Source organism: Lycorma delicatula, chromosome 3 (genome assembly GCF_047948215.1).
Source record: "Lycorma delicatula isolate Av1 chromosome 3, ASM4794821v1, whole genome shotgun sequence".
Lineage (NCBI taxonomy): Eukaryota > Metazoa > Arthropoda > Insecta > Hemiptera > Fulgoridae > Lycorma > Lycorma delicatula.
In genome coordinates this window covers 78,841,846-78,869,319 of record NC_134457.1, presented here as the reverse complement: position 1 = coordinate 78,869,319, position 27,474 = coordinate 78,841,846, and the positions used below count along the sequence as shown (strand labels likewise).

Genomic DNA, 27,474 nt, shown 5'->3' with positions numbered 1-27,474 from the left:
TCATTTTGCCATGCTGATTTATGAAATAAATTTTCTTTGCAGCACCACTACAAAGAGCTAAGCATTATTTCAAATAAATATAAAACTAACAAATGCACTTATTCACAATACTTCAAACCGCCTAATCTCTTGTAAAGTCTGAATATTAACACGTCTTACTGACTACCTAGTAGACCTATACCTTCAGATTACAAAAGAAAAGATCAATAATAAAAAACATCTACTCATATAAATGTATACAAGAAAACACTTATTGACTCACTCCTTCATAAAATAAATAAAAATAAAAAAAAGCACAATAAAACAAAAAAAAGCAAATTACCAATAAATAACCACAGACTCGTCAAAAAAATTCATAAATCTAAAAACATCTGTATGATGCTAGCTTTGAGAATTTTTTTTTTTTTGTCTTCAGTCCTTTGACTGGTTTGATGCAGCTCTCCAAGATTCCCTATCTAGTGCTAGTCGTTTCATTTCAGTATACCCTCTACATCCTACATCCCTAACAATTTGTTTTACATATTCCAAACGTGGCCTGCCTACACAATTTTTCCCTTCTACCTGTCCTTCCAAAATTAAAGCGACTATTCCAGGATGCCTTAGTATGTGGCCTATAAGTCTGTCTCTTCTTTTAACTATATTTTTCAAAATGCTTCTTTCTTCATCTATTTGTCGCAATACCTCCTCATTTGCCACTTTATCCACCAATCTGATTTTTAACATTCTCCTATAGCACCACATTTCAAAAGCTTCTAACCTTTTCTTCTCAGATACTCCGATTGTCCAAGTTTCACTTCCATATAAAGCGACACTCCAAACATACACTTTCAAAAATCTTTTCCTGACATTTAAATTAATTTTTGATGTAAACAAATTATATTTCTTACTGAAGGCTCGTTTAGCTTGTGCTATTCGGCATTTTATATCGCTCCTGCTTCGTCCATCTTTAGTAATTTTACTTCCCAAATAACAAAATTCTTCTACCTCCATAATCTTTTCTCCTCCTATTTTCACATTCAGTGGTCCATCTTTGTTATTTCTACCACATTTCATTACTTTTGTTCTTGTTTATTTTCATGCGATAGTTCTTGCGTAGGACTTCATCTATGCCGTTCATTGTTTCTTCTAAATCCTTTTTATTCTCGGCTAGAATTACTATATCATCAGCAAATCGTAGCATCTTTATCTTTTCACCTTGTACTGTTACTCCGAATCTAAATTGTTCTTTAACATCATTAACTGCTAGTTCCATGTAAAGATTAAAAAGTAACGGAGATAGAGAACATCCTTGTCGGACTCTCTTTCTTATTATGGCTTCTTTCTTATGTTCTTCAATTGCTACTGTTGCTGTTTGGTTCCTGTACATGTTAGCAATTGTTCTTCTATCTCTGTATTTGAACCCTAATTTTTTTAAAATGCTGAACATTTTATTCCAGTCTACGTTATCGAATGCCTTTTCTAGGTCTATAAACGCCAAGTATGTTGGTTTGTTTTTCTTTAATCTTCCTTCTACTATTAATCTGAGGCCTAAAATTGCTTCCCTTGTCCCTATACTTTTCCTGAAACCAAATTGGTCTTCTCCTAACACTTCCTCCACTCTCCTCTCAATTCTTCTGTATAGAATTCTAGTTAAGATTTTTGATGCATGACTAGTTAAACTAATTGTTCTGTATTCTTCACATTTATCTGCCCCTGATTTCTTTGGTGTCATTACTATAACACTTTTTTTGAAGTCTGACGGAAATTCCCCTTTTTCATAAATATTACACACCAGTTTGTATAATCTATCAATCGCCTCCTCCCCTGCACTGCGCAGTAATTCTACAGGTATTCCGTCTATTCCAGGAGCCTTTCTGCCATTTAAATCTTTTAATGCTCTCTTAAATTCAGATCTCAGTATTGTTTCTCCCATTTCATCCTCCTCAACTTCCTCTTCTTCCTCTATAAAACCATTTTCTAATTCATTTCCTCCGTATAACTCTTCAATATATTCTACCCATCTATCGACTTTACCTTTCGTATTATATATAGGTGTACCATCTTTGTTTAACACATTATTAGATTTTAATTTATGTACCCCAAAATTTTCCTTAACTTTCCTGTATGCTCCGTCTATTTTACCAATGTTCATTTCTCTTTCCACTTCTGAACACTTTTCTTTAATCCACTCTTCTTTCGCCAGTTTGCACTTCCTGTTTATAGCATTTCTTAATTGCCGATAGTTCCTTTTACTTTCTTCATCACTAGCATTCTTATATTTTCTACGTTCATCCATCAGCTGCAATATATCGTCTGAAACCCAAGGTTTTCTACCAGTTCTCTTTATTCCGCCTAAGTTTGCTTCTGCTGATTTAAGAATTTCCTTTTTAACATTCTCCCATTCTTCTTCTACATTTTCTATCTTATCTTTTTTACTCAGACCTCTTGCGATGTCCTCCTCAAAAATCTTCTTTACCTCCTCTTCCTCAAGCTTCTCTAAATTCCACCGATTTATCTGACACCTTTTCTTCAGGTTTTTAAACCCCAATCTACATTTTATTATCACCAAATTATGGTCGCTATCAATGTCTGCTCCAGGGTAAGTTTTGCAGTCCACGAGTTGATTTCTAAATCTTTGCTTAACCATGATATAATCTATCTGATACCTTGCAGTATCGCCTGGCTTTTTCCAAGTGTATATTCTTCTATTATGATTTTTAAATTGGGTGTTGGCAATTACTAAATTATACTTTGTGCAAAACTCTATAAGTCGGTCCCCTCTTTCATTCCTTTTGCCCAGCCCGTATTCACCCACTATATTTCCTTCCTTGCCTTTTCCAATGCTTGCATTCCAATCTCCAACTATTATTAAATTGCTTTGAGAATAAAAACAAAAAAAAGCTACATAAAAATACATGAGCACAGTAATCTACCTCAGGAGTACAAGCTTTTTACTTTTTTATTTTTTTCCATTTTAGCCTCCGGTAATTATCATTCAGGTATTATTTCAGAGGATGATATGTATGAGTGTAAATGAAGTGTAGTCTTTTACAGTCTCAGTTTGACCGTTCCTGAGATGTGTGGTTGGTTAATTGAAACTCAACCACCAAAGAACTCCGGTATCCATGATCTAGTATTCAAATCCATATAAAACTGCCTTTACTAGGACTTGAATGCTGTAATTCTCGACTTCCAAATCAGCTGATTTGGGAAGATGCATTCACCACTAGAGGCAACCCAGTGGGTTAGGAGTAAACAAGGTAAACTGCTGTGATTATACAAAATTCTGCAGTGGTGAAAAGTAAGTAACTGTTAACATAAAATGAACATTAAAAACTCTAATACAAATTCAGCATTTACTATGGATTTCACAGAAATTAAACTTAAAACAAGACAAACTATGAAATGTACAAATCACCCAAGCAAATACAACCCAAATGCATAAATCTTTTACTTATTGTCTACATCCTACCTTTCTAATACAAATAAAGCCCTACCAATAATTTTAGTTGCAGCTGCAATGATGCAACAACACTCATGTTACTGCTGATGACTATATAATGCAGCAGTAAATCTGATATTGAACTGTGCATTTTGGGTAGGCAGCGATTTTCTTTCTGTTTTGATTATGTAAAAGAGTAAACCTTAATTTAAATTTGTTTTACAGGTGGGGGGTGCCCCAATTTGGCCGCCATTTGAAAATAAGGGTTAATCAGTTTTCTGTGAAAACTATAACTCCCATAAAATGTTTTAAGAGCTTTTTTGTAACTAATATTATGAACAACTTTTGTTAATAACTTTTTGTTCTCTCTTTTATAATAAAAAGGTTATACATAAAAATAAATCTAATATTTTTAAAAGGATAAATGCTTTTAAACCCTTTGTCACATCTTTTTTATAGAGATTTTCTTAATGAAAAATTTGAGCTACTAATCTTTATCATTTTCTTTATTTTGTTTTTTAGGAGTTTTAGCACCTTAAAGCAAAGTAACTAAAGGTCAATGAAGTACATAAGTGTATAAAAATTCTATTTATATTTATTTTACACACTCTTTCATTTTATGTTATTATTTTCTTATATTTTAGGTACTAAATTACGTATCTATTTATAAATAATAATAATGATAAATAATCCGTGCTTTCTCTGGCTGCGATTTGATTTCAGCAACTTACAACATGGGTAAACAGAAAAATTTCAACTTTTGAAAAATGACCTTAATATTGGAGTAGAGGTCTTTCTAAACGACAAAAGATACAATTAATCTATATTCAATGAGAGTTTAGGTTAAAACTTGGATCAGACAATTCACAAACCCTGAATTGTGGGGTTGAAAAAACCCTTTGAACATTTCTACCAATTCATTGCATCAAGGCACCTGCACCTCCAGAACTATTAATGTTTTGCAGATGCAAAATTATTAAAGTGTGGTGCAGCCTGTGGTTGCCGAAAAGCAGGACTGAAGTGCTCATTCATCTGCCAGCTTTGTAACAGTAAAACCTGTGAAACTGTTGTAAAGATTTTGGATTTATTAGATGAAGAAGTAATACGCGAAGTAGATGACTTGCCTTTATTATATTACTAAAAGATATTGATGACATTTCATCTGAAAAACATATTGAACCTGATACAAATACAAGTATTTTTGACTATTTGCCTATGCAATCTGAAACACAACCTGCCCCTTCCAAAAGATCAAGGCTACAATAAATGATTGAAAGATGATTTGTGAATTAGGCCTACAAGGGATACCAGATAAAAAACACACCTAAGATTCTACCTCAAGGGTGATGTGGAAATGAGTTCAATAAAAATATCATAATATATATATTATAACGTATAAATGTAGACTATTCACGCGCATGCGTGTGCAAATAATAATGTAATTAATATAAATTATTAATAGTTAATAAGAACCTAAATATAAGAAAATAATAAAATAAAATGAAAGAATATGTAAAATGAAAATAAATAAATTTTTATACATTTATGTATCTCATTGAGCCTTTAGTTGCTTTGCTTTAAGATGCTAAAACACCTCAAAAAAAATTGTAAACATGAGTAGGTCATATTATTCATTGAGAAAAATCTCCAAAAAAAGCTTTGATGTAAATTTTTCATAAGATAAATAGTAAAACGATATTATGCTTTAAAAGCATAATCCCCTTAACTTTAGATTTATATTTATTTATAACTTTTTATTTTAAAAGATACAAGTTACTAACAAAGTTTGTAAATAATATTATTCAATTTAGATTTGACACTTAAAACACTGGCTATCCAAAATGCACAGATGGGTTTTTTAAACCTCAGATTTACTGTACAAATAGAACAGTTTAAAACATTTTGACATAACAACAAAAAAATTTTTAATTAAATTTAGTTCATTTGTCAAAAATAATCACTCTTGCATTATCTAATTTCACAGCCAAAGTTTCACAATAGGGTAACATGTTCAGCACAACACATAACTGCCTTTTACTTCCCCCATCAATAAATATACTCATATTTAGTACTTACTACAGCTGGGTTAGATTGGCATCAAAAAGAGTCTGATCAGAGTTCTACCAATATGATCTCTGTCTCTTCACAGTAATACTAATTTAATTATGATGAATAACAATATTTAGATATTAAGGTAAATCATTTATCATTTGCAACATATAGTTTCAGGTGTAATTTACACCATGAGTTTAGCTTTATGTCAACTTATTCTAATTTAAATTTTATTTTTTCACAAATTTTACCATTCAATAAAATACAACTACTCTATTACAATATAGTTTATTTCCTCTGATATAAATATTTTTCTCTTTTTTTAAATATCTCATAACTGTTATTTTATTTTAAGTTTTCATAAATATAATTTTAATCTATTAAGATTGATGAATTAATTAATTTTAAAATAAACAACCATTTATCAGCTTATCAAACAATTCCACACTTAACAACATTAACTCGACGTTTAGGTTTCCCAGATGATGTACCAAACTCTTCAATCTGAAAATTAATAAAAAAATATTATTAATTTTTGCTTAATATTTTTTTCAAATAATATAAATTTTTATAGCACTTTCATCAAAATGTGTTGACCGAAACACACAGGAATGATGTATTGCCAGTTAATTCTGCAATTCTCACTTCACATCCATGTTTGCAGTTATAAATTTATTTATTTATTTATTAATAAAAACTCTTTATCTTTATAGCACTAATCCTGTTCTTAATTAACACATGCATTTTATTCTGGAAATCTGTGTTCTACAGTATTAACAGACTAGTTTAGAATTTAGTAATCTGGTTTAAAATGTTCAAATGAAAAACAATAGATTGAAGATCTTTAACTATAGAAGATTTATATGATTTAATTGTGCTTCATCATTAAGAATATTGTTAAATTTAGATTTATGATGTGATTGTTTACTTCAAACGGTCATTGAACAGTGTTCCAGAATTATTTTATTCATAGCATATAAAATTTAAATCAGCCTTTGTGTTGTGTTAGTATAAGTCAATTTTTTTTGTACTGGATTTATTGCATCATTTTATTTGTTGCATCATTGTTATTTTATTTATTGTATCATTTTATTACAGAATGAAAGTATTTTTATGTGTTATTTGAAATTACTTTTATATCTGCATGACAATGACACTTTTGAAGTGTTATATTGTGTGTGTTGGGAATACACAGTATTGCTAGTGGGAAGCAAATGAATTTACACTTTTATTGAAATGATAAAACTTATGATTCACTTTCTAAATAACAATAAATATTTTTAAATAAGATCTTTTTTAATCTATGATCACTTCTTCTGTGATACTGTAGAAAAAATTAACCAAATCCATATTTCCATTGAATTTGAGGCTGGTTTATAATTTCAAATAAACCTTATAGAAGAATATTTTTACTTTTAAATATATATTGGCAATTATAATTATTTTATAAACTATTATGTAAGCATCTTTGTTCATTCTGTCATGCTTGTTTGTTGTATTCTTTTAAATAGAAGTTTGTCTACACGTGTAAGATTCTAATTGTAATAATTTTGTTGAGCAATTTGTATTATTGTTAGTCTTTTAAGTCAACTGCATTCATATTAATGGTGATGAGATGATATGGTAAGAGTTTGAAGGAGGTGCCTGTGGCATAAGTGTAAACACTAACATTTAATCTAAGAAGTTAGTAATCTTAATATGTTACTACATACACAGTTCATAAAAATGTTTTTTATAAAATTATTGGCTACTTTAGCCAATTATGCATTTGTCATGCTTTTGTCTTTCATTTTCATGCTTTTATCTTTTCTACACTATTATCTTCTGTTTCAATTATATACATGAGCTATTTCAAAGATATAATCATAACTTTCATAGTTTATGGCTTCCAGTTACCCACCATCTACTTATTCCTCACTATTATTATCACTGGTTATTATCACTTATTCCACTTATTATGATTTGTTATCTACTTATCTACTTATTCTGGCTTCCATCTACTTATTTTGTCATTATCTTTTGCTTTGACTGGATTTATTTCTCTCCAACTTACAGTATACTCTTATTCAATTAACATTTCTATCACTAATTCCATCTTTTATTAAATAGCTAACTAACTCCCTTTAACTTTTTTCTTAAAATCAAGTGAAGAGTTTGTATGATAGGTAGGCTTTTGTCACTCAACTTTTTTTATTTGAAGAATATTTTCTTCTTTTCATTTTCACTCTGTATTTTGAGACTTTTATTTTGTTTACATAACCAGTTTTTACAGAATTATTACTTCTTTTGTTACTTCAAGATTTTTTTTGAATGTATTACTCTTAACCTAGATCATTAACAATCTAAATAATTAATATTGCAACAATAATCACTCAATATTATCCACATAACTAAAAAATAATCCATTATAATTAGAAGATAACATTTTTCTAATCTTTCTTTATATAAAATATAAAAAATAATACTGATTGAGTGATAAAGAAATCATAAAATTGTTTAGAATATCTTTACGAATTAAAAATTATTAAATAAAACATTAATTAAAATAATAAATTTACAAGCATAATAATGTTTCTCTGTTTATAATCAATATAGCACAAATTTTATCTGCATATTTAATTTTTCTAATTCTTCATCCTAAAAATTAAACTTCCCTATCAGTTATTGACTAAAGGGTTTTATTTTAAAACTACAGTAACAGTAACAACAATTTACAAAATATCATTTTCATGATAAAATACCACCTTTTCACTGACATAAACAATTCTCATCTGAAAATTTTAACATTTCACTCAGTATTCTAAATATATTTAAAAAGTAAATTGAATAGACATTCCATATTTAATATTCTTAGTTGAGTTTTTTACTCTACTAAATGTATACAAACTACTCATAAATATATCATCAAATGCAAAGTATGCATTATCAGTAAACGAGTAATCTCTACTAATTAACACACTATACCTTATACAGTTATTTGAATTTTTGTTTACTTTCATTCTATAAACATTGTTAGAAATATATATTCTATACACAGCATTCTGTAATATAATTGAAACTTTTTGTCTTCATTTTTTTTAATTTTTGGGTAGATTACCTATTGTAATGAGTACCTGATTCAACTTCTGGAAAATTTCGACCTATCTTCACGTTTCACATCCACCAGAGCACAAAACCACCATCAGTTCAAAAGTTTATAAATACATTTATTTATATAAGTGAAATATATATATATATATTTCACTTTTTTAATATATAAAATAACAACCCAAAATTTTGGTCAAGTCTGTTAATGGACAAAATCGGACCATGGGGGAGCTTTTTTGAAAAAACAAAATATTGCTATAACTTTCTTATTAAATAAAATATCAAATTCGTTTAAAGTTCCTACTACTCTTTGGATAAGGGCCTAAAACTTATCTAAGTAAAGTTTTTTGATATCACCAACCACTGGGGGTTGGAAAAAATGGGGGTTTGGAGACAAAAAAATCATACCTCCCTTAATAGGTACAGTATTGAAAGTGATCTTTAGTCCTCTAAACATTACTTGAAACTGAAACAATTTTGTCTGAAACAATTTTTGATATGACCAACCCTTATGGCAAAAGAAGGCCAAAATGTTACTGAAATTGTAAGAAGATGGGGGCTTGTCATATGCTAAACATGTGAAACTTTTTTCACGTGCAACAATTGTCGTATTGAGTAAATTTGAAGTTTTTCTTAACTTTAAGGGAAAATATTTTTTATTCCCTACTTAGGACTGGTGAAATACATCTCCACCTTCTGGCATGCTAAAAGGGATTTTTTCTTATTCAGTTGTTAATTTTTTTTTTTTAATTTATTTAAATACTTTTTATATATTAACAATAGTGAATGATAGTTGAGAATGAAAATACAGATTTTTTTTCTGAGAAATAAGATACTTTGATATCCTCTAAAAACAATTGACTAATAAAAATATGGTTTATAGAGAAATGTGTTTTGTTTATAAGGGTCTCCCAAAACCTAATGGAAAAAGAGCTCAATTTAACTAGTATACAATATTAAAACTTATACAAATAGCATGAATTATCTTTTCATAAGTATTGTAATAATTTTCCTGAACGTTTTATATTCTCAAAGATTTTTAAATTCAAGAAGATTTTTTCATAATTCATTTAATATAAGGTAAATTTAGAATTTAGAAATCATGTAGTGTTATAACTACATATCCAATTATAATAGCAATCTCCTTTATTTCATAATATAATGGTTTGAAAATAAGATAGATGGATAGAAATTCTATCCATTCTGACTGAACATTTTTAACTATCTTTTCATGTACAGAAATCATCTGTTCTTTAAACAAACAAATCAGTTAGATTTGAGGCTTTAGTCATTTTTAGATTTTATTCAGCAAGATAAAACATTCAGAGTGTTTCTTCTAGATTATTTATTTTCTTATGTTATTTAGTGCATTCAGAGAAGGTGTTAATTTCATAAAAGACATCCCCATACACTTTCTATATTAGAATGGTAAAACCATTCTCCACAGATTCTCTATTCCTATACTTTAAAATGCTTTTTTCTACCTTCTACATATTTTCAACCAAGTTTTGTTCAGAACCTTACAAAAAATTAAGATGTGTAAAAAAATATTATGAACCTATTCTTAAAATAAAATAAAACATTATAACTACTGAATGTGGCACTAAGAAACTAAAAAGATTTACGAAATGGCTACATCAAATCAGACAACTAATTAATATTAACAATTATGATTGTAAAGTTCCTACCATGCAACCATGCAATTGAGACCATTAGCCAAGTACAAAAAATCAGAGCAATATCCATTGCAATATGCACACAATAAAAATAGAGTACACTTGAAGTTTCATTAATAAAACTGCATTTTAAAAAATATATTAAACTGTTTTTAGTTGAGAAATAAACAGCTATTACCTGCATGATAAGGATAACTCCCTTACACTGTTTTAGCTCTTCTAATATTCAAAAACTCATTGCCAGTTAGTAGTTACAAAATAGTTTTAGTTATCTGCAGACTATGAGTACAGCTCATTCTAAAAGTAGCCAGTTATGACATGTATTTGCCTATGCTGCTGTTTAACTTAAATTGCAAAAATAGCTCAGAGAGAAACATCAATAACAAAAGGTAGAGAGATTATAAATGTAATTATATTACATTTTATTTTAGTTTATAAATGTTTTAACCTACAGTTCTGTGGTTTTAATGTTTTTAATTCATTTTTACAAAAATTATATTCTAAAGAAGTAGAAATCTCTATGAACGTATTTGTCTGGAAATAATAACCAAAGCAACAAGTGATAAAAATTAATTTTAATAAAATAATTTTGTTGTACTGCTAGGATAGAATTTTCTAAGATTTTTATAGGTATAGTTTATAGAAAGTCTTATTAAAATCTAATTATTGTTATTTTACTTTAATTATTATTTTAAGCATTGTTTACACCAATTTTCCACTTACAATTCCAAGAACTCGCATGCTTTTTGTTCTTCCTATTACAACATACTTTTCGTCTAATGATGACAACTTTCTGAATGTTATCAAGAATTGTGAATCATTCTGATTTGGTTTTCTTTTATACATTGACACTACCCCTGCATTAGAAGAAGAAAAATAAAATTATGACATTATAATACTGCTATTAGATAATATTTGCTTATTAATGAATTGAACTACTTAATTTTTTTATTACTTCTTTTTATTAATTTTGCGCCTCATGCATGAAGTACCTTGGATATCAGCCCCATTCTCTTTGATTACATTAATAATAAGTTCTTTGTGAATAATTTTTTTTTTTAATACAAATATGTACTATTAAGATTTACAAATCTGAGCAGAGACATATTCCTAAAACCATTGATTACTTTATTTGAGTTTCTTTCTAGAATTAATAAAAACTATTGGGTACATTTAAGCGTAATAATTTTAAATCTCTTCTCTTAATGTTTAATTTCTCTTTTCTTACTATGTAACACATTCTTCTGTTCACATCAGTTTCTTGGCTGGTCAGTAAACAAAAGAGTTTAAAAACCAAAAGAATCAGATTCTATATTTTTCATTAGTGACTGTTATTAGATTCTATGATAAGAACAGTAATAACAACCTAATAAAAAATAAGTCATTCCCAAAAACTCCAGCACAGTTATTCTACATCAAATTTTATAGAGTAAATGGATTTACAATGCCTTTTTCTTAAGCTGAATATGTTATTCCATATGCCAAACCTGTAAAAACAGAGTTGATATTCAGCCCTACAAAGCACACATTAACTTTATCCACAATAGAAACCAACTTTATTAGTAACATCATTAATCTCAGAAGAAACAACTCTTGACTAGAGCATCTTGAATCTCAGATAGTTCTAAAGGTGTTATAGCCAAAAAAAAAGAGACTGCAGCAGATACCACATTCATTTTCAGTTCCCTTTAATTCAAGTCTTCTTGGGTTTAGCCTTTTACAAAATTTCTTCACCTGCCTTGATCCATGAACGTCTCTCTTCCATTACTCATCACATCCCCTCTCTTGTGCACTTCCACCATTACCACATTTATCCATTCCATTCTTGGTCTAGTAAGAATGTGAATAAAATGTGGCAGATAGTATAAAGCGTAAATTAATTTGCCCCTTCTGTTGTAGGATAATATTACATGGGCATGTCTCCTCTTTTCTCTAACATACTCTTTCACTTTTAATTTGTAAAATGGCTGATAAAAATGTTGCATACAACTAAAAATTAAATGACAACTTCACATGTATTTCTTACATATTTAAAAAATGTATATATTATTTTACTGAAATTAATCTTTTTACGATTCATATTATTCCTCTGTACTTTTTAAACAAACTTTTTAATACAAACCTAATAACTACATAATAAAATATTTAAAAAACAAAAATAATAAAATAAAAACAATCTGTGTGGAATTTATAAAATTAAATGAAATGATTGTGATGGTATTTATATAAGAAAAACAAATAGAGCTTATAAAATTAGATTTCTTGAACATTATAGAAATTAAAGAATAATATTAGGTTTATTTAATATGGCAGACAATCTAATGAACAATAATCATTCTGATATTAACACAAATTTAGAAATATTATAAATTAATAAAGAAGACATAAAATTAAATGTATTAGAAAAGATTACACACATCAAAAATGTAAACAAAATTTCAGTTTGATAAACCAACAGACAGTATTTGAGGAAGACGGTCTTCGAACTACAACAGTTGTAGCACTCATATAAATAAATACACAATTTTCATTATTTTAAGTATTTTTATTATGCAATAACAAAATTATTTTAATCATAACTGAGAATGTGAGATCTTACGAAAGTACTTTCATGGAAAGAACTTACACATACTTCAAAAATTGAAGTATGTGCCATATTTTCACGCTCAAGATTCTTCAAGTTTATTTGTATTAAATGAAGTTATCTAACAAAAAAAAACTTATCTAGACACCAAAAGCAAACCTGTAAAAATTGTCTGCACTGTTAAGAACGTTAAATATCTTTCCCAACTGCTGGTTACAGTACTGCTTGTAAACAGTATGACTATGTGTCATGCATATGTATATACATATGCATTAGCATGTAGAATTTTACCACTCAATGATCCCTAGGCTGGTTGTATAAGGTTTTACAGCTAATACAGCTAGATATTTTAAGCTAACAGATTTCTAATACTATTTTACAATGATTAAAATTAAAATTTTAAATGAGGTTGACATTCTGTAACAATTATACAATATTGTGTGTGAAACTGCACAATACATTAACATTTAATTTTAAACAAAAAGTTTGTACAATGTTACAATACCTTTGATCTAGAGGTAATAAGACTTGGCAATGTCACATATCAGTGTTATGGCGAATATTATACATTATTCTTAATATTTCTAAATGAAATAGCACCAAATTATTTTTTTTTAAATTTAATATACTAAAATATTAACTGTAAATTCGTAAATAATTTACCATCTGTCAGCACATTAGAATTTTTATCTTTTTATCTAAGTGTGGCCGGGAAGTCATCGTACCCCTAAAGTTAACGAACAATATGAGTTAGGATATGTATTTATAACATACGGTTTTTTTCGTGGGGTCGGTTGGCAACAGTTTTTTACAAGGTTACACACTCTGGGTGAAAGACAGTTGTGCAAAAATTGCTGACACGATTATTTACAGCGTCGAAGAGCGGTTAGTGACAAGTGTATAGGTTCATGAACGACAAAATACGAATCAAACAATGAAACTAATTAGTGATATGTTCGGCAAGCTTTAATAAGCCGCCACCACGAAAATCAACAGCGTTGGTTTGTGAAAAAAGGTCGTTTGAATTAGGCAGTGTTAAAGATAGGCCGCAGAGTCAACGAAAGTTAATGCGGTTAGAAACATGTGCTGCTGTTACACTTTTCACTGAACAATCCCAATGAAATCAGCTAGTAAATGGTACGCTAAACTTCGTATACCGCGGACGACAATGCAAGACCATATGAAAAAGGAATTGAAAATTAGGTAATTTCATCCGATATCAATGAGTTGTCAGATGCTGACATTGAATGTCGCGCTGCATTCTGCCAGGCTTTATTAAAAAAATTTCCCGCTGCAATACACCGTGTAAAGGTGCTTTTTACTGACGAATGTGCAATCTATGGCAGTTCGCGTGCCCAAAATATGTTGTGTTATTTTGGGCAAAAGAAAATCCTTATTACGGGACAGAGTTGGAAAGAAATCCACCGCTCATCACGATATGGACTGGAATGACGGTTCGTCATTTGTTCGGTCCTTATTTTTTGACGACACACAAACTTATTTAGAGATGTTGGAGGCATGGTTAATACCATAGCTACAAGAGAATGATCTCATGGAACGAATATGGTTGCAGCAGAATGAAGAACCTGCACATTTTGCATCAGTCCGCGCGTTTCGAATGAAAAATTGGATTGGCCGTTGTACTCCAGCGTCACCAGCTCCGTTATCATGGCTCCCACGAAGTCCTGATCTCACCATACCAGACAATTCATTATAGGGAATAGGCACACGTATCTGCCCGTCAGTGCACCACAAACGAAAATTTTCGTGACGCTGTGAGGGACGCCTTTCGTTATGTAACACCAAAAACGCTCCGTCACATGTCACAGAGGACGTGGCGACGTATAGAAATGTACGGGCAACATGAGGGCGAACACACAGACCCGCTGGACCATTAAAATTAATACTACATATCAAGTGAGTAAATAAAATTTATTATTATATCGCATTTTTCATTTATAACTCATTAAAAATTTGTAGTTCTAACTTTAGGGGATAGGCTAATTTTCTGGCCTCTCTGTATTGTGTATTCTGAATACCTGATGAAAAGAAAAGTATTTTACTGGCACCTTTCTAGCTAAAGCCACACAAAAAAGATTAAGGTTGCTGTAAATTCTTATTATAATTTAATAAGTGTTATTTTATAAAAAGAATGCAATAATATTGAAGAAATAATAGCAAAGAATAATATAAATGAGGATATTCATTTTCATTTATACTTACCCCTATTTTCCTCTCTCTTTCAATTTCTCTCCACTCCTTTGAGACATCCTCTTCCAACCTTAAGAGTTTTTTTTTTTTGTCTTCAGTCATTTGACTGGTTTGATGCAGCTCTCCAAGATTCCCTATCTAGTGCTAGTCGTTTCATTTCAGTATACCCTCTACATCCTACATCCCCAACAATTTGTTTTACATACTCCAAACGTGGCCTGCCTACACAATTTTTCCCTTCTACCTGTCCTTCCAATATTAAAGCGACTATTCCAGGATGCCTTAGTATGTGGCCTGTAAGTCTGTCTCTTCTTTTAACTATATTTTTCCAAATGCTACTTTCTTCATCTATTTGCCGCAATACCTCTTCATTTGTCACTTTGTCCACCCATCTGATTTTTAACATTCTCCTATAGCACCACATTTCAAAAGCTTCTAATCTTTTCTTCTCAGATACTCCGATTGTCCAAGTTTCACTTCCATATAAAGCGACACTCCAAACATACACTTTCAAAAATCTTTTCCTGACATTTAAATTCATTTTTGATGTAAACAAATTATATTTCTTACTGAAGGCTCGTTTAGCTTGTGCTATTCGGCATTTTATATCGCTCCTGCTTCGTCCATCTTTAGTAATTTTACTTCCCAAATAACAAAATTCTTCTACCTCCATAATCTTTTCTCCTCCTATTTTCACATTCAGTGGTCCATCTTTGTTATTTCTACTACATTTCATTACTTTTGTTTTGTTCTTGTTTATTTTCATGCGATAGTTTTTGCGTAGGACTTCATCTATGCCGTTCATTGTTTCTTCTAAATCCTTTTTACTCTCGGCTAGAATTACTATATCATCAGCAAATCGTAGCATCTTTATCTTTTCACCTTGTACTGTTACTCCGAATCTAAATTGTTCTTTAACATCATTAACTGCTAGTTCCATGTAAAGATTAAAAAGTAACGGCGATAGGGAACATCCTTGTCGGACTCCCTTTCTTATTAGGGCTTCTCTCTTAAATTCAGATCTCAGTATTGTTTCTCCCATTTCATCCTCCTCAACTTCCTCTTCTTCCTCTATAACACCATTTTCTAATTCATTTCCTCCGTATAACTCTTCAATATATTCCACCATCTATCGACTTTACCTTTCGTATTATATATTGGTGTACCATCTTTGTTTAACACATTATTACATTTTAATTTATGTACCCCAAAATTTTCCTTAACTTTCCTGTATGCTCCGTCTATTCCTTAAGAGTATCAATGCTCTATACATAAAAATCACGTCAAATTTGAAGATTTTTGATCTAGTGATCCTGAGTAATTAACTCAAATAGACACCAACAAAGACACATGTATGAATGAACAAACTAACCCCCATTTTTATTTCCCAATGTTTCATCAACCTCTCCCCAGCCCCAAGTCTAAAAAACCAAAAAATTGGAAAAGTGATTTTTAGTAAATATAAAATATTTATTGACAAAAAATTAGAATTTGTAATATGGTAAGTTGTAATAATATACAAAACATAATTGATTGGTAAACACTAGCTTTCTAGTCTGGCTCTCACTTTATGGGTTGACTCCCTAACTGACTTATGAACTTCATCTCCTTTAATGAGAAACTTAAAGACAAGTCTTTGTGCAAATCCCTTATGTTCCAATGGTTACAAAATTAGATAGTTCTATTGGTCTCATACCTCAGGCACTACATAAAAATGAAATAAGTTTAGCTTTTAAATTTCAAGATTAATTAGTATTAACAGTGTTTTCAGTCCTGAGGTTGAGACTCTACAAGAATAGTTATTCTTATGCTATGAGTTAGTATATTTTCAAATTAAAAACTATATATTATTATAACCTTTACCTGGTCCATTATGTAATAGTATATGATTTTCATCTGGAAAAGAACTTCCATCTATAGTGCAACCACCTGTACCAGAATTATTAACTACATCACCTCCTAAACAAAATAAACCAGGAACAATGCGAAAGAAAGTTGTTTTAGCATAAGTTATTTCTGTATTTGATTCACAGATAGCTAAGAAATTTTGTGCTGTAACAGGAACAATATCACAGTACAGTTCTATTTCAAGTCGACCAGCAGCCCATTTATCCACTTCTATTTCAAGATAACACCTAGAAAACACTACAGTTTAAATGTTGTTTCTTTAATAGTGAATTATAATTAAACCACCTTAAAAAAATAAATTAAGTTAAACATTAGAATCAGTTGTAAAGAAATTACACATTTGAATGTGTAGTTTACCATTCTTTTAATCTGAATTTCTACCATGTACATTGATATTTGAGAAAAAAAATTAACAGCTACAAACAAAAACATATACAGAGTGAACATACATGAACAATATGCTGATTTGTATTATCTTTTAAAGTAATTAGAATATTAATAATTCAGTAAATAATATATATTGTTACTTTAAGATATGACTATACTGGATGTAATGTCATTATCTTTGAAATAAAAAACAAAAAAAGTTATTTTAAGTTTCATCTTATACGATAAAAAATTATAAAATATTCAAAACCATTAACAAAAAAATTACTTAAAATCTAAAACTATATTTTTGTTAAACAATCATTATCAGTAAATATTGAATTTAAATAAAAAATTGAAATAAACATATTTCTGCCTTTGTTTATTAAATAAGAGTAACTGTTGACCTCAAAGTAATTCAGTATCAATTTACACAATGCCATTCAAAAGTTAAATTGCTTAAACCTCAATCTAAACTGAACGTTCAACTCAAACTGTCCACCATAACCTATAATGTAAGTGTCCATTGTGTAGAGTAAGGTAAAATAAAAATTTATTTTAGGAAACACAGAAATAGCATAAACCTTTATAAATAAACATCTCCCATGAATAAAATTTGGCATAACTATTTAACGTCCTTATGAAAGAAACTTTTCACAAAAAGATTTTTTATTAAGCTATTAGTCCATTATTAGCATTCAATAGTGAAGTTTCTGCATCATTACTAATAAAATAAGTTTCTCTACTATTGAACACTTATTTGTTAAACATTCTTATTTCTAATAAATTAATTTTGTGACCACTTTCCAGGCAGTGTTGGGCTTCTGCTGATTTCTTGTCTTCTATATTTATAATGACCAAAGATGGTTCCTTATAACTGTTTCAATCACTGTATTCTAAATTGAAGTTATTGTCTTCACGAATCAATTTATAGATCTATCAGACAAGCAATTAATTATATATATATATATATACTAGCCACTGGTAACTTATTCTGGATATAAAGTTAAAAATTAGTCAATAGTCAAAATTAACTTTTGACTAACAACATAATCCTAAACCTAGAACTATCCAACTTGATTATGGAGGGAAAGTGATACAACAAACTAAAAACATCAGCAGCAGAAAAATCTGCTTAACTTAAAACAGCAATTGTTTTACCCTTTTTAAATTTTTTTACCATAGCAGGTACCAATATTGTTTTTTAACTTAAATGCTAAATAAGATGGCTTACATTCAAATAATGTTATTCTATGGAATACTTGTTCAATTTCTTGTTTTATAATTATGAGTCTCTAAATCTGACTGCTGAAAAATGGTTCTCTCCAATTATAATATTGTTAGTAAACCTAATAACATATTTTTTTTTTAAATTCTTTATTCAGATATCTATTTATGAGTTTTGAACTTTTTTTTTATCTCAAAAAACACCATCACTGTTTAAATATTTGATTATATTTAAAAATATTATTTACCCTATAGCCTTTGATGTGAATTTCATGAAAACCAACTAAACATATAATGTTTTTCCAGACAAACAAATAAGAATTTTTTTAAACTTGTCATCATGAACTTCATTTAAATGCGTTGGTTCTCTACTACTTTCTTGTTACTGAATTGAAAATAATTGTGTTCAAAAAGTTATAACCACTCATTAAAAATAAGTAATTTTTGTTTGGAGGAATTTTAGCAGAAATTTTAAAAACGTTTAATTTTTTTATTTATTAATTATTAAAAGAAACATTTATCAGGGTTGTAGAATAAATTTGACAAGCTACTGATACCTAAATGAGCTGGCAATTTATTGTATCACTAGAAAATCTGATACAGGTGCTTCCCCAAATTGTAGTTTATAGTATCAAAGCCATTATAATCTGTTGCATTTATGACAAGCCTATTACAATCTACTCATTAAAAATAGCAGTGAGTACATTATTAAAATCAACATTAATGTTGCTCATAAAATTAATTAAACGGGAGCCAATTACTAACTACAAATTTATCAAACTTATGCAGTATAATTTACCACAATATAAACAAAAACACATACAGGTATATTTTTACTTTCTTGCTGTTGTATTTAAAAATACATTTTCATTCTTGTCTTTCTTATGTATATAAACTTTTATAAAATCATCTTAAAATACCGAATGTTAAAAAAAAATTAATTATTACTTTTATTATGAAGTTACACACCATACATTCAAATTATCAAAATGTTACATATCACTAACGTTTTTCTTTTAGAAGGAATGCTTTTAAAACCATGAGGACAGATTGACCATGAATCTTTAGTTGACCATCTTCTGTTCACATTTCCTGTCATAAGCTTCATGGTTTCATATGGATTAGGCAGATTATTTTTAGAATATAATGAATCCTAGAAAAAAATTACTTTGGTTATATGATGGATTAATGAACACAAATATTTTTAATTGTTAAATGATTCATTTTAAAATTATTGAAATTTTTTCTAAAAACTTTCCAGAGCTAATTATTAGTTCCTTCTTCTAAAGAGTGCTATTGAATAAATAGCGCTTTTGTTAATTGTGCCGATCTTAAAGAGGTTAGGAAACTTCTAAGTATGTAATCAAATGATATTACTTGAACTTTAATATATTTGTCAAATGTGTATTAGTAAATTTCATATTATTCAAACGTATTGAAATCATAGTGTTATATGGTATCTTTAATTTTCATGATCTGGTTAAGCGCCCAATTTCTACAAACTGATTAACAAAATTTGATTTTGCTGAAGTGTACAGCCTATATATTTTCTTTATAATTGTGGATGAATGTGAGTCCAGTCTACCCAATGTATTTAACGCAATCACTGCAATTTAATTAGTACATTGTGGGGTTGCTGTAATTTTCAGTATGTTTTATTTTAAGACAGTGTGTCTTTAATAAAATATGAAAAGAAAAACTCTTCTGAATTACTCTGTACGCAATAATAATTATGTTTATTTTCACAAAGTATACAAATTAGAACTCTAAGAAAAAAATGCAAGATATCAAATCCTGAATTGCATATGAAAACAAAATAAACATAAACTTTGCTTAAAATAAAATTTTATGTTAATAAGGTAAACCATACCAAAAAATTCACCTATACAAAAATGATAAACTATACAAAAATCAGCTCATTCATGTTCCACTTTTGTAGTCCATAGTACAATAATGAAAATATAGCCACAATATTTATTAACATATGATGTTAATAAGATTAAAATAAATAAATAATTCAGCAAATCAAATTTAGCCATAGCTTAACTTCAAACTATACTTTACAAAAATAAAAATCAAGTTACACTTACTTAAAGATTGCATTAATAAATTAGTTATAGTAATGATATAAAGAATAATAGAAAAAGTAATACTAATGGTGTAATCCATTCTCAGACTAGTTAGCACCAACATTTGCACCCTGTTCATTTGGAACTTAGCATTTGAGAATAGAATACAATTTTAATGCATATGAGTAACACCATCCATCTCCCAAAACCAATCAAACAGCAATTTCAAAAACAAATAATTTAATGAAGTAAACACTATCCTACTTTAATAACATATATCCAATAATTATCAAACATATTTACTGAAACAACTGCATAATATCCACAGTCAGTTCTGCTAATTAATAGTGATACTCACAATAACAGATGTACAATTGAATAGTAATTATAATAACAAAACATAAACAATATAGACTAGTAACTAATCTATTAAACTGGATAATAAGCTCCAATTAACATCCCATTGCCTCTAAGGTAAACTATTACACTGCTCCCAACCAGAAGATCCACTGCATCTTCATCTGCAATAACTCTGCCAAACCACTTCTTTGTGGCACTACGAACAACAGACTTTCAAAATCACAAAGTTAATAATCAATTTTTCAGTGGATGTAAAATGTATATATTAATTTCTTTTGATGCTCTTGTTGTGGTGGAAAAGGGCTTTAGTTAACCTGACATAAGACAAACAGTATTCCTGAAAATGATGTATTCTCAAGAAAAACCACCCCTTATTAGGCACATTAGGACAAATTTAGAGGAGAAAATTCTGAGCTTAACATTATTATTTCCTAAAAATTTTTCTTTTTCAGTGCACTTTTTAAATTCTACATTATAATCAGAAACTGATTTAATAATTACATATTTTTAAACATTTAAAAAAATAAGTAAAAATTTTAGTAAGAAAACAACTTCAGCAATTCATAGACAATTCAACGTTCAATGCAAATAATTTAATGACAAGAAAAACAGATAACTTACAGCAAGAAAAAATTTATATCATGTTAACCTGCAAAGAAATATCAAATGAGAAAATTGAGCACAAACTTTATATGTCCTAATTCTCTTAATACAAAGTGTAACTTTTGTATACTAAATTAAAAATCTTTGTAAATTATTTCTAATAAAAAATTACTTCGTCAAAATTATATGTTTGTTAAAAGGTTGTACTTACACAAAAATCCAAATCTTCCAATATGAAGAATAAATTATGAGACTTTTCCATTTTCTCTACTTAGAATTCTTAATAAGAAATAAAATGTATCTTCTACCTATTTAAGATAATTATTTAAAAAAAGAAAAAAATGGAATTGTTCATTAACTCATTTTACTGGTAAAGGATTTTTTAAAAGGAAAAGTAGCCTCAGTTACAAACTTGCCAATAAATAATGAAAATAATGTTACTAATTATTTTTTCCCAAATACAAGTATAATGTTAATAAATTTAAATATGCACCTCTATGTTTATTGATATTTATTTTGCGTTTAAATACACTTTCATCCATCATTAAAAGAATCATTATCAGTAGATTAATAAATAAGTTTGTTATTCTGATCAGTTACACAGATAATCACCTGAGTCGTCATCTATGTAACGTTACATACATTATATAGGTAACAACAATGAGTGGGCAAGTATGCTACTCCAAGATAAGAGAAACTCTGCCTTATATATTTGCATACCTGGATCAAGAGAAATCATGGCAAAACCATGATTTCAGAATCAGAATAGCATTACAAAATACACAATTAAAAAACTGAAAATCTTTAATTCTTAGTTAAAAAATCTATCTGTCTTTAAAAGTCTATCTATCCTTAATTATAAAATTAAAAAATAGGTATGATCAAGCTCCTCCATATTAATTATTTAAAATATAAATAATAAAATAATTCAAAATTCAAAGATGTTAATGAAAATTATTTGAGCAATATTTATGTACATGAATGGGATGCCAAAAAAAATTAGGGTTTTTCTCTTTTTACACAACAGTCCAAAAAGTAATGTATTGCATTTGGGGTGTACGTATGTTTGCATGATCCACCATAGCAGCTCACCGATTTAGATGTACGACACCATGCTTGGAATCCTTACATTATCGGGAGTATTATTGGCTATATAAATATGTAAATATTTATATTTACAAAAATAAATATAACACATATATGTTTGAAAAAAAAATTATACCAACACAAAATTGTCACCCGCACACTGCTTAATTATCCTATATTAAAGAGTAATGTTTTTTTTGGTAGTCCTTTTTTTAATTTTTACTATTTATCTCTTGTTAATATTTTAATTAGTATTATTTAAAGATTCATTGATAAGAGTAATATTGTTTAAGTAAAACAGATCATTTTAATTGTATTTTAAATAAATTGGTGGGAAGATTTTTTAAATGGTTTGGTGATTAATAAAAAATGGCAACATAAGTATAATAAAGCCTTTTCTCATAAGTCAAGATATTATGTTGCATTACATAAAAATACTTCTGTTGTCTGAAATTTAGAGGAATTACTGAAGGTAAACATAAATATACCTTTAGTAATTTTAAAAGAAATATTAAAAAATGATTGACAATAAAAAAAATTATAATTAATAAATAATATTTTTCATTTATATAAAACAAAGTTTTCCCTAATTATGTTTATCAATAAAAGATATTAATAACTATTTCATTAAAATGTAAATGGATTATACTTTTATTATCAAACTAGCATTATTTAAAAATGTACTACTGCTTAAAACTGCATAATCTAATTTTGTTACTAAACTGTACAATATTATATTATCTATGATTATGTGACTATTAAAAAAAAACAAAAAAAACACTCCTTAATAGTTGAGATAACATCAAGTTGTACATTTTAATTTATATGCAAGTAATTTTTAGTGTTTATGTATAAATGTATTTCAATAATGACAGTAATAGCTCTCTTTCTTTATATTTAATAAACCATATTTTTAAAAAATCTAATAAATAATAAGTAACTTTGATGAAAAGAAATAATAAAAAACACAAAAGCAATATGAGTATAACTTACTACTATACTACTCTAGCTAATGTAGAATTCAAACACAACAAAAATTACAAATCACTGTTAAAAAACTATTCAATAGTATCCAAATGTAAATTTACCTTAAAATTTCATAAAATTATATATCCTAAAACAAATTTTTGTATATATGTAATAAAATTATTTAAAAAATGAATCTAAAAAAGATAGTATTACACAAACTGGAAATAAATTGTAGTAAATTCATGACAACCTTGTCATATTAAACCCTCTATTTACCATCCAATGTCTGTTCAATTTAAATTAGATATAGCATATTACTAAAATACCATTGTTTCAACAAAACATTTTAAAAAACACATTCACCTATCAAAATCTTACAAGTTTTTGAATATCAAAACATTTCTGTTTAGAATATGTTGAGATAATAAATGAAATATTTCATTCAGGATTGGTAGATACATTATGTATCTCATTTTATATGATAATACATTATGTGGATCTCATCAGGAAGGAGTATAGAGTGGTCTTTCTTGAATTACAAAAAAGGAACTGCTCAAACATTTATCTGGAAGGATCAAGAAAAGTGTGCAAAATTCTTGATCAGAGCAGCACACAAAATAAAAAATAATACAAAAAAATTGGGACAATACATATGAATTCTTAGAAATCATAAACATATCAAATAATATCAAAGCAGATACAGGATATATGAATATAATAAGTACGTTAAATTCTTACTTGTCAAAATTTAGAAAGTGTTAACACATAGTTGCACAATAGTTGTACCTTCCCCCCCCCCCTGGGCTGTACATACAATTAAGTAAAACTTGGCCCAGGAGAGTGTCCTTAAATTCAAAGGGAGCCTCCCCACTTACTGGCTGTAAATCTTGCAAGGCAGTTCAGCCCCCCCCCTCAAGTTGGATCTTTTATGCCTTCCTCAAATCCCTAGAAGGGAGTAACCGGGTCCAACTACATCATTCCTGGACCCCCCTACAAGAACCAGGTCTCGATCTTTTTTTTTTCTTTTTTTTTTTCTTTTCCTGTTTAGCCTCTGGTAACTACCGATTAGATAATACTTCTGAGGATGAATGAGGATGATATGTATGAGTGAATGAAGTGTAGTCTTGTACATTCTCAGTTCGACCATTCCTGAGATGTGTGGTTAATTGAAACCCAACCACCAAAGAACACTGGTATCCACGATCTAGTATTCAAGTCCATGTAAAAATAACTGGCTTTACTAGGACTTGAACGCTGGAACTCTCGACTTCCAAATCAGCTGATTTGGGAAGACGCGTTCACCACTAGACCAACCCGGTGGGTTGGATCTTGATTTATAGCCAGACTCTAACTACCGGGGAAGGGTTCCTGGCCCAACTACATCATCCCCAAACCCCCACCCGACAGCTGGGTCTCAATCTTAACAATAGTTGTACCTGGGGTGTCTGAACTATTTCACTGCTAATATACCATGATACCATGTCTTAGATAGGAAGAATTAAGTTATCAGCCCAGCAATTCTTCCCCATCCTGCACATCAACTGGATGCATGTGAATTCATTTATATTATTTGTATCCATTAAAAAATAAAAAGGAAAAATAAGGGTTTTTTTTTATTAGTATTATTTAAAAACTAATGAACATTTTGCTCTTATAGAATGAAATATTTTATTCTGATTTTAAATAAACTGTTTGACAAATAATTTTAATCATAAAATAATTTATTAAAAATGGCAATAAATACGAAAACATAATGTCCTATCTCACTGGCCAAAGTATTGGGTGCTAGTTACTTGAAAAAAATATTCTGTTGTAAAATACATAAATATTTTATTATAAGTAAATGCAGAGAAAATTTACATTTTTAATTTACCAAGTATATGTCAACATAATTCATATTTACAGGCATCAAAAAATGATCTGACACATTATGAATTATATTTTATTCAAGATTATTAAGTAAATTTAATGATCAGTTATTTCTTTTTATAATTTTATTCATTTCTTTTTTCAAAACCAAGTAATAATACAAATCAAAAAGTTAGTTTATATAAAAATATTATATTCTTGGAAAAACTGTAACTTTAAAAAAAATTAGTTATAATTATAATTGTAATAATATAATAATCATTAGCACATGATGTAAAAACTAGAACAACTTATTTTAGTATTAAGAGGTCTTGAGACTTTAATGTGTTATTTTAGTTTCTAGATTCTCTCAAAATCACAATGTTGCCAAATAAATTTACTAGATATTTAAATAAACATAGTTAAATTGTTTTAATAACAAATGGTATCTATTCATCAGTCCAGATTACAATCAAGAAAGAAAACATTAAAATTTTAGTATGGTTGAAAAGTAAATTGTTATAATTTAAAATATATTTATAAATATATTTATTTATTTATAAATATATAATACACAACAAAGTGTGGCAACCCTTAAATAACTTTTCAACAGAACATAGAAAAATAAAATTTAGCAAATGATCCTACTTCAAAATGATCTACTTTTTGGTCTTTAAGTCCAAGTCCTCCATTGGAAAGGGGGAATGTATCTCAAACATTTTAAATAGAAATGGTAGGATGGTGACACACTGTTTTAAAAGCCATTAAAAAATAAGAATTTTGAATTAAAACATTTTGGGTTACAATAAACCTAATCAAAATGATGGATATTTAAAGATTTAAACAGCTAGTTTAAAAAAAAAGTGATTTACACTATCTCTTAAATTACTGCTCAATAATAAAACACTAAAAAATAAAATTTAGCAAATAGTTCAACATACGAAAAAAAAACAATATATTTTTTCATATGACTACTGCTTATTTAGAAAAATCTAATTATTTATTAAAAGTCTATTTTATTTTATGAAAGGTAATTTAAAGGTTGATAAAATGGGTAAATACTATGTGTATATAAATACTTACATTAATTTTTTTAGTCATTGCTGAAATAAATAATTTATGTAAATAGTGTAAATTTAAACTAATAATAAACAGAAAAAAAGGCACCCAGCCTTATGTTTCAAGTTACCTAAATATAATATTGAATTATAGATTATATTTGTATTCAAATTTTGGCTGTAGACTAATTTTTGTTTGTTTAATTTAAATTGATACTAGTATACTAACATTTTATTGTTTTAAGAAAACATTTTAAAATGTAAACTTTTCTTCATAATCTGACCCTACCACCAACAAATTAGGTTTTCTTTCCCTACCTATTATTGTTCTCAATATACTTAGATCTTGGTGAGATTTACATAACACATAATTATTCACTGAATTTCGCCTAGAATCGTTAGGTAATTAAATGAATCATAAAGAGGAAAATGCTCCAGTATTTACCTGGAGGAAGGATTAAGCGAAACCGCAAATTAATTAAAATTACATTTATTTAATTATAATAAAAACATTTTTTCACTTAACTCAATTTTTCCACTCTAATTGAGGTTAAAAAATCAATCTTTATATTCTTTCATACAGTCCATATTATTTTTATGATTTATTTTTATGTCCTTTAGGTTACACGGTCCAACATTTGATGGATATAATACACCGGTGAAACTTTCCACAATATATTTAATACCTAATCCCAGAACACCAAGAGAACTATGCCAATTTTTATTTAACATGTAATCAAACCAAAAAAGTGCAATAGCTTTTCTATCAGCTTCTCTAACATCACATGCAGTTTTAGCTTTTTCATATTCAATGTCATGTTTTTTTGCAATAAAATCATCTTTATCGATCGGTGTCCCATTATCAGAATCATTTCCTGGCCCAAAATAACGATGACCGGGGAAATTCATATTAGAACATTACAACACTGACATATATAACCAACTCGAA

General features: G+C 28.4%; 1 protein-coding gene across 3 annotated transcripts; it reads right to left on the bottom strand.

The window, feature by feature from the left end:
* Positions 1–3,324: 3,324 nt before the first annotated feature.
* Positions 3,325–27,185, bottom strand: LOC142321725 (peptidyl-prolyl cis-trans isomerase A-like). Of its 3 annotated transcripts, none has more exons than XM_075360038.1 (5): positions 27,052–27,185; positions 19,540–19,685; positions 16,895–17,166; positions 10,960–11,093; positions 3,325–5,977 (listed from the first exon to the last, which is right to left on the bottom strand). In XM_075360038.1, exons 2-5 carry the CDS (start codon positions 19,638–19,640, stop codon positions 5,906–5,908), a joined length of 579 nt encoding a protein of 192 aa, XP_075216153.1. In that variant the 5' UTR covers positions 19,641–19,685; positions 27,052–27,185; the 3' UTR covers positions 3,325–5,905. The 3 variants fall into 3 exon arrangements, with proteins under 3 accessions (XP_075216153.1, XP_075216152.1, XP_075216154.1); XM_075360037.1 differs by having other exon boundaries at positions 26,971–27,093; XM_075360039.1 differs by lacking the exon at positions 27,052–27,185 and adding an exon at positions 24,358–25,052.
* Between the last annotated feature and the right edge of the window lie 289 nt (positions 27,186–27,474).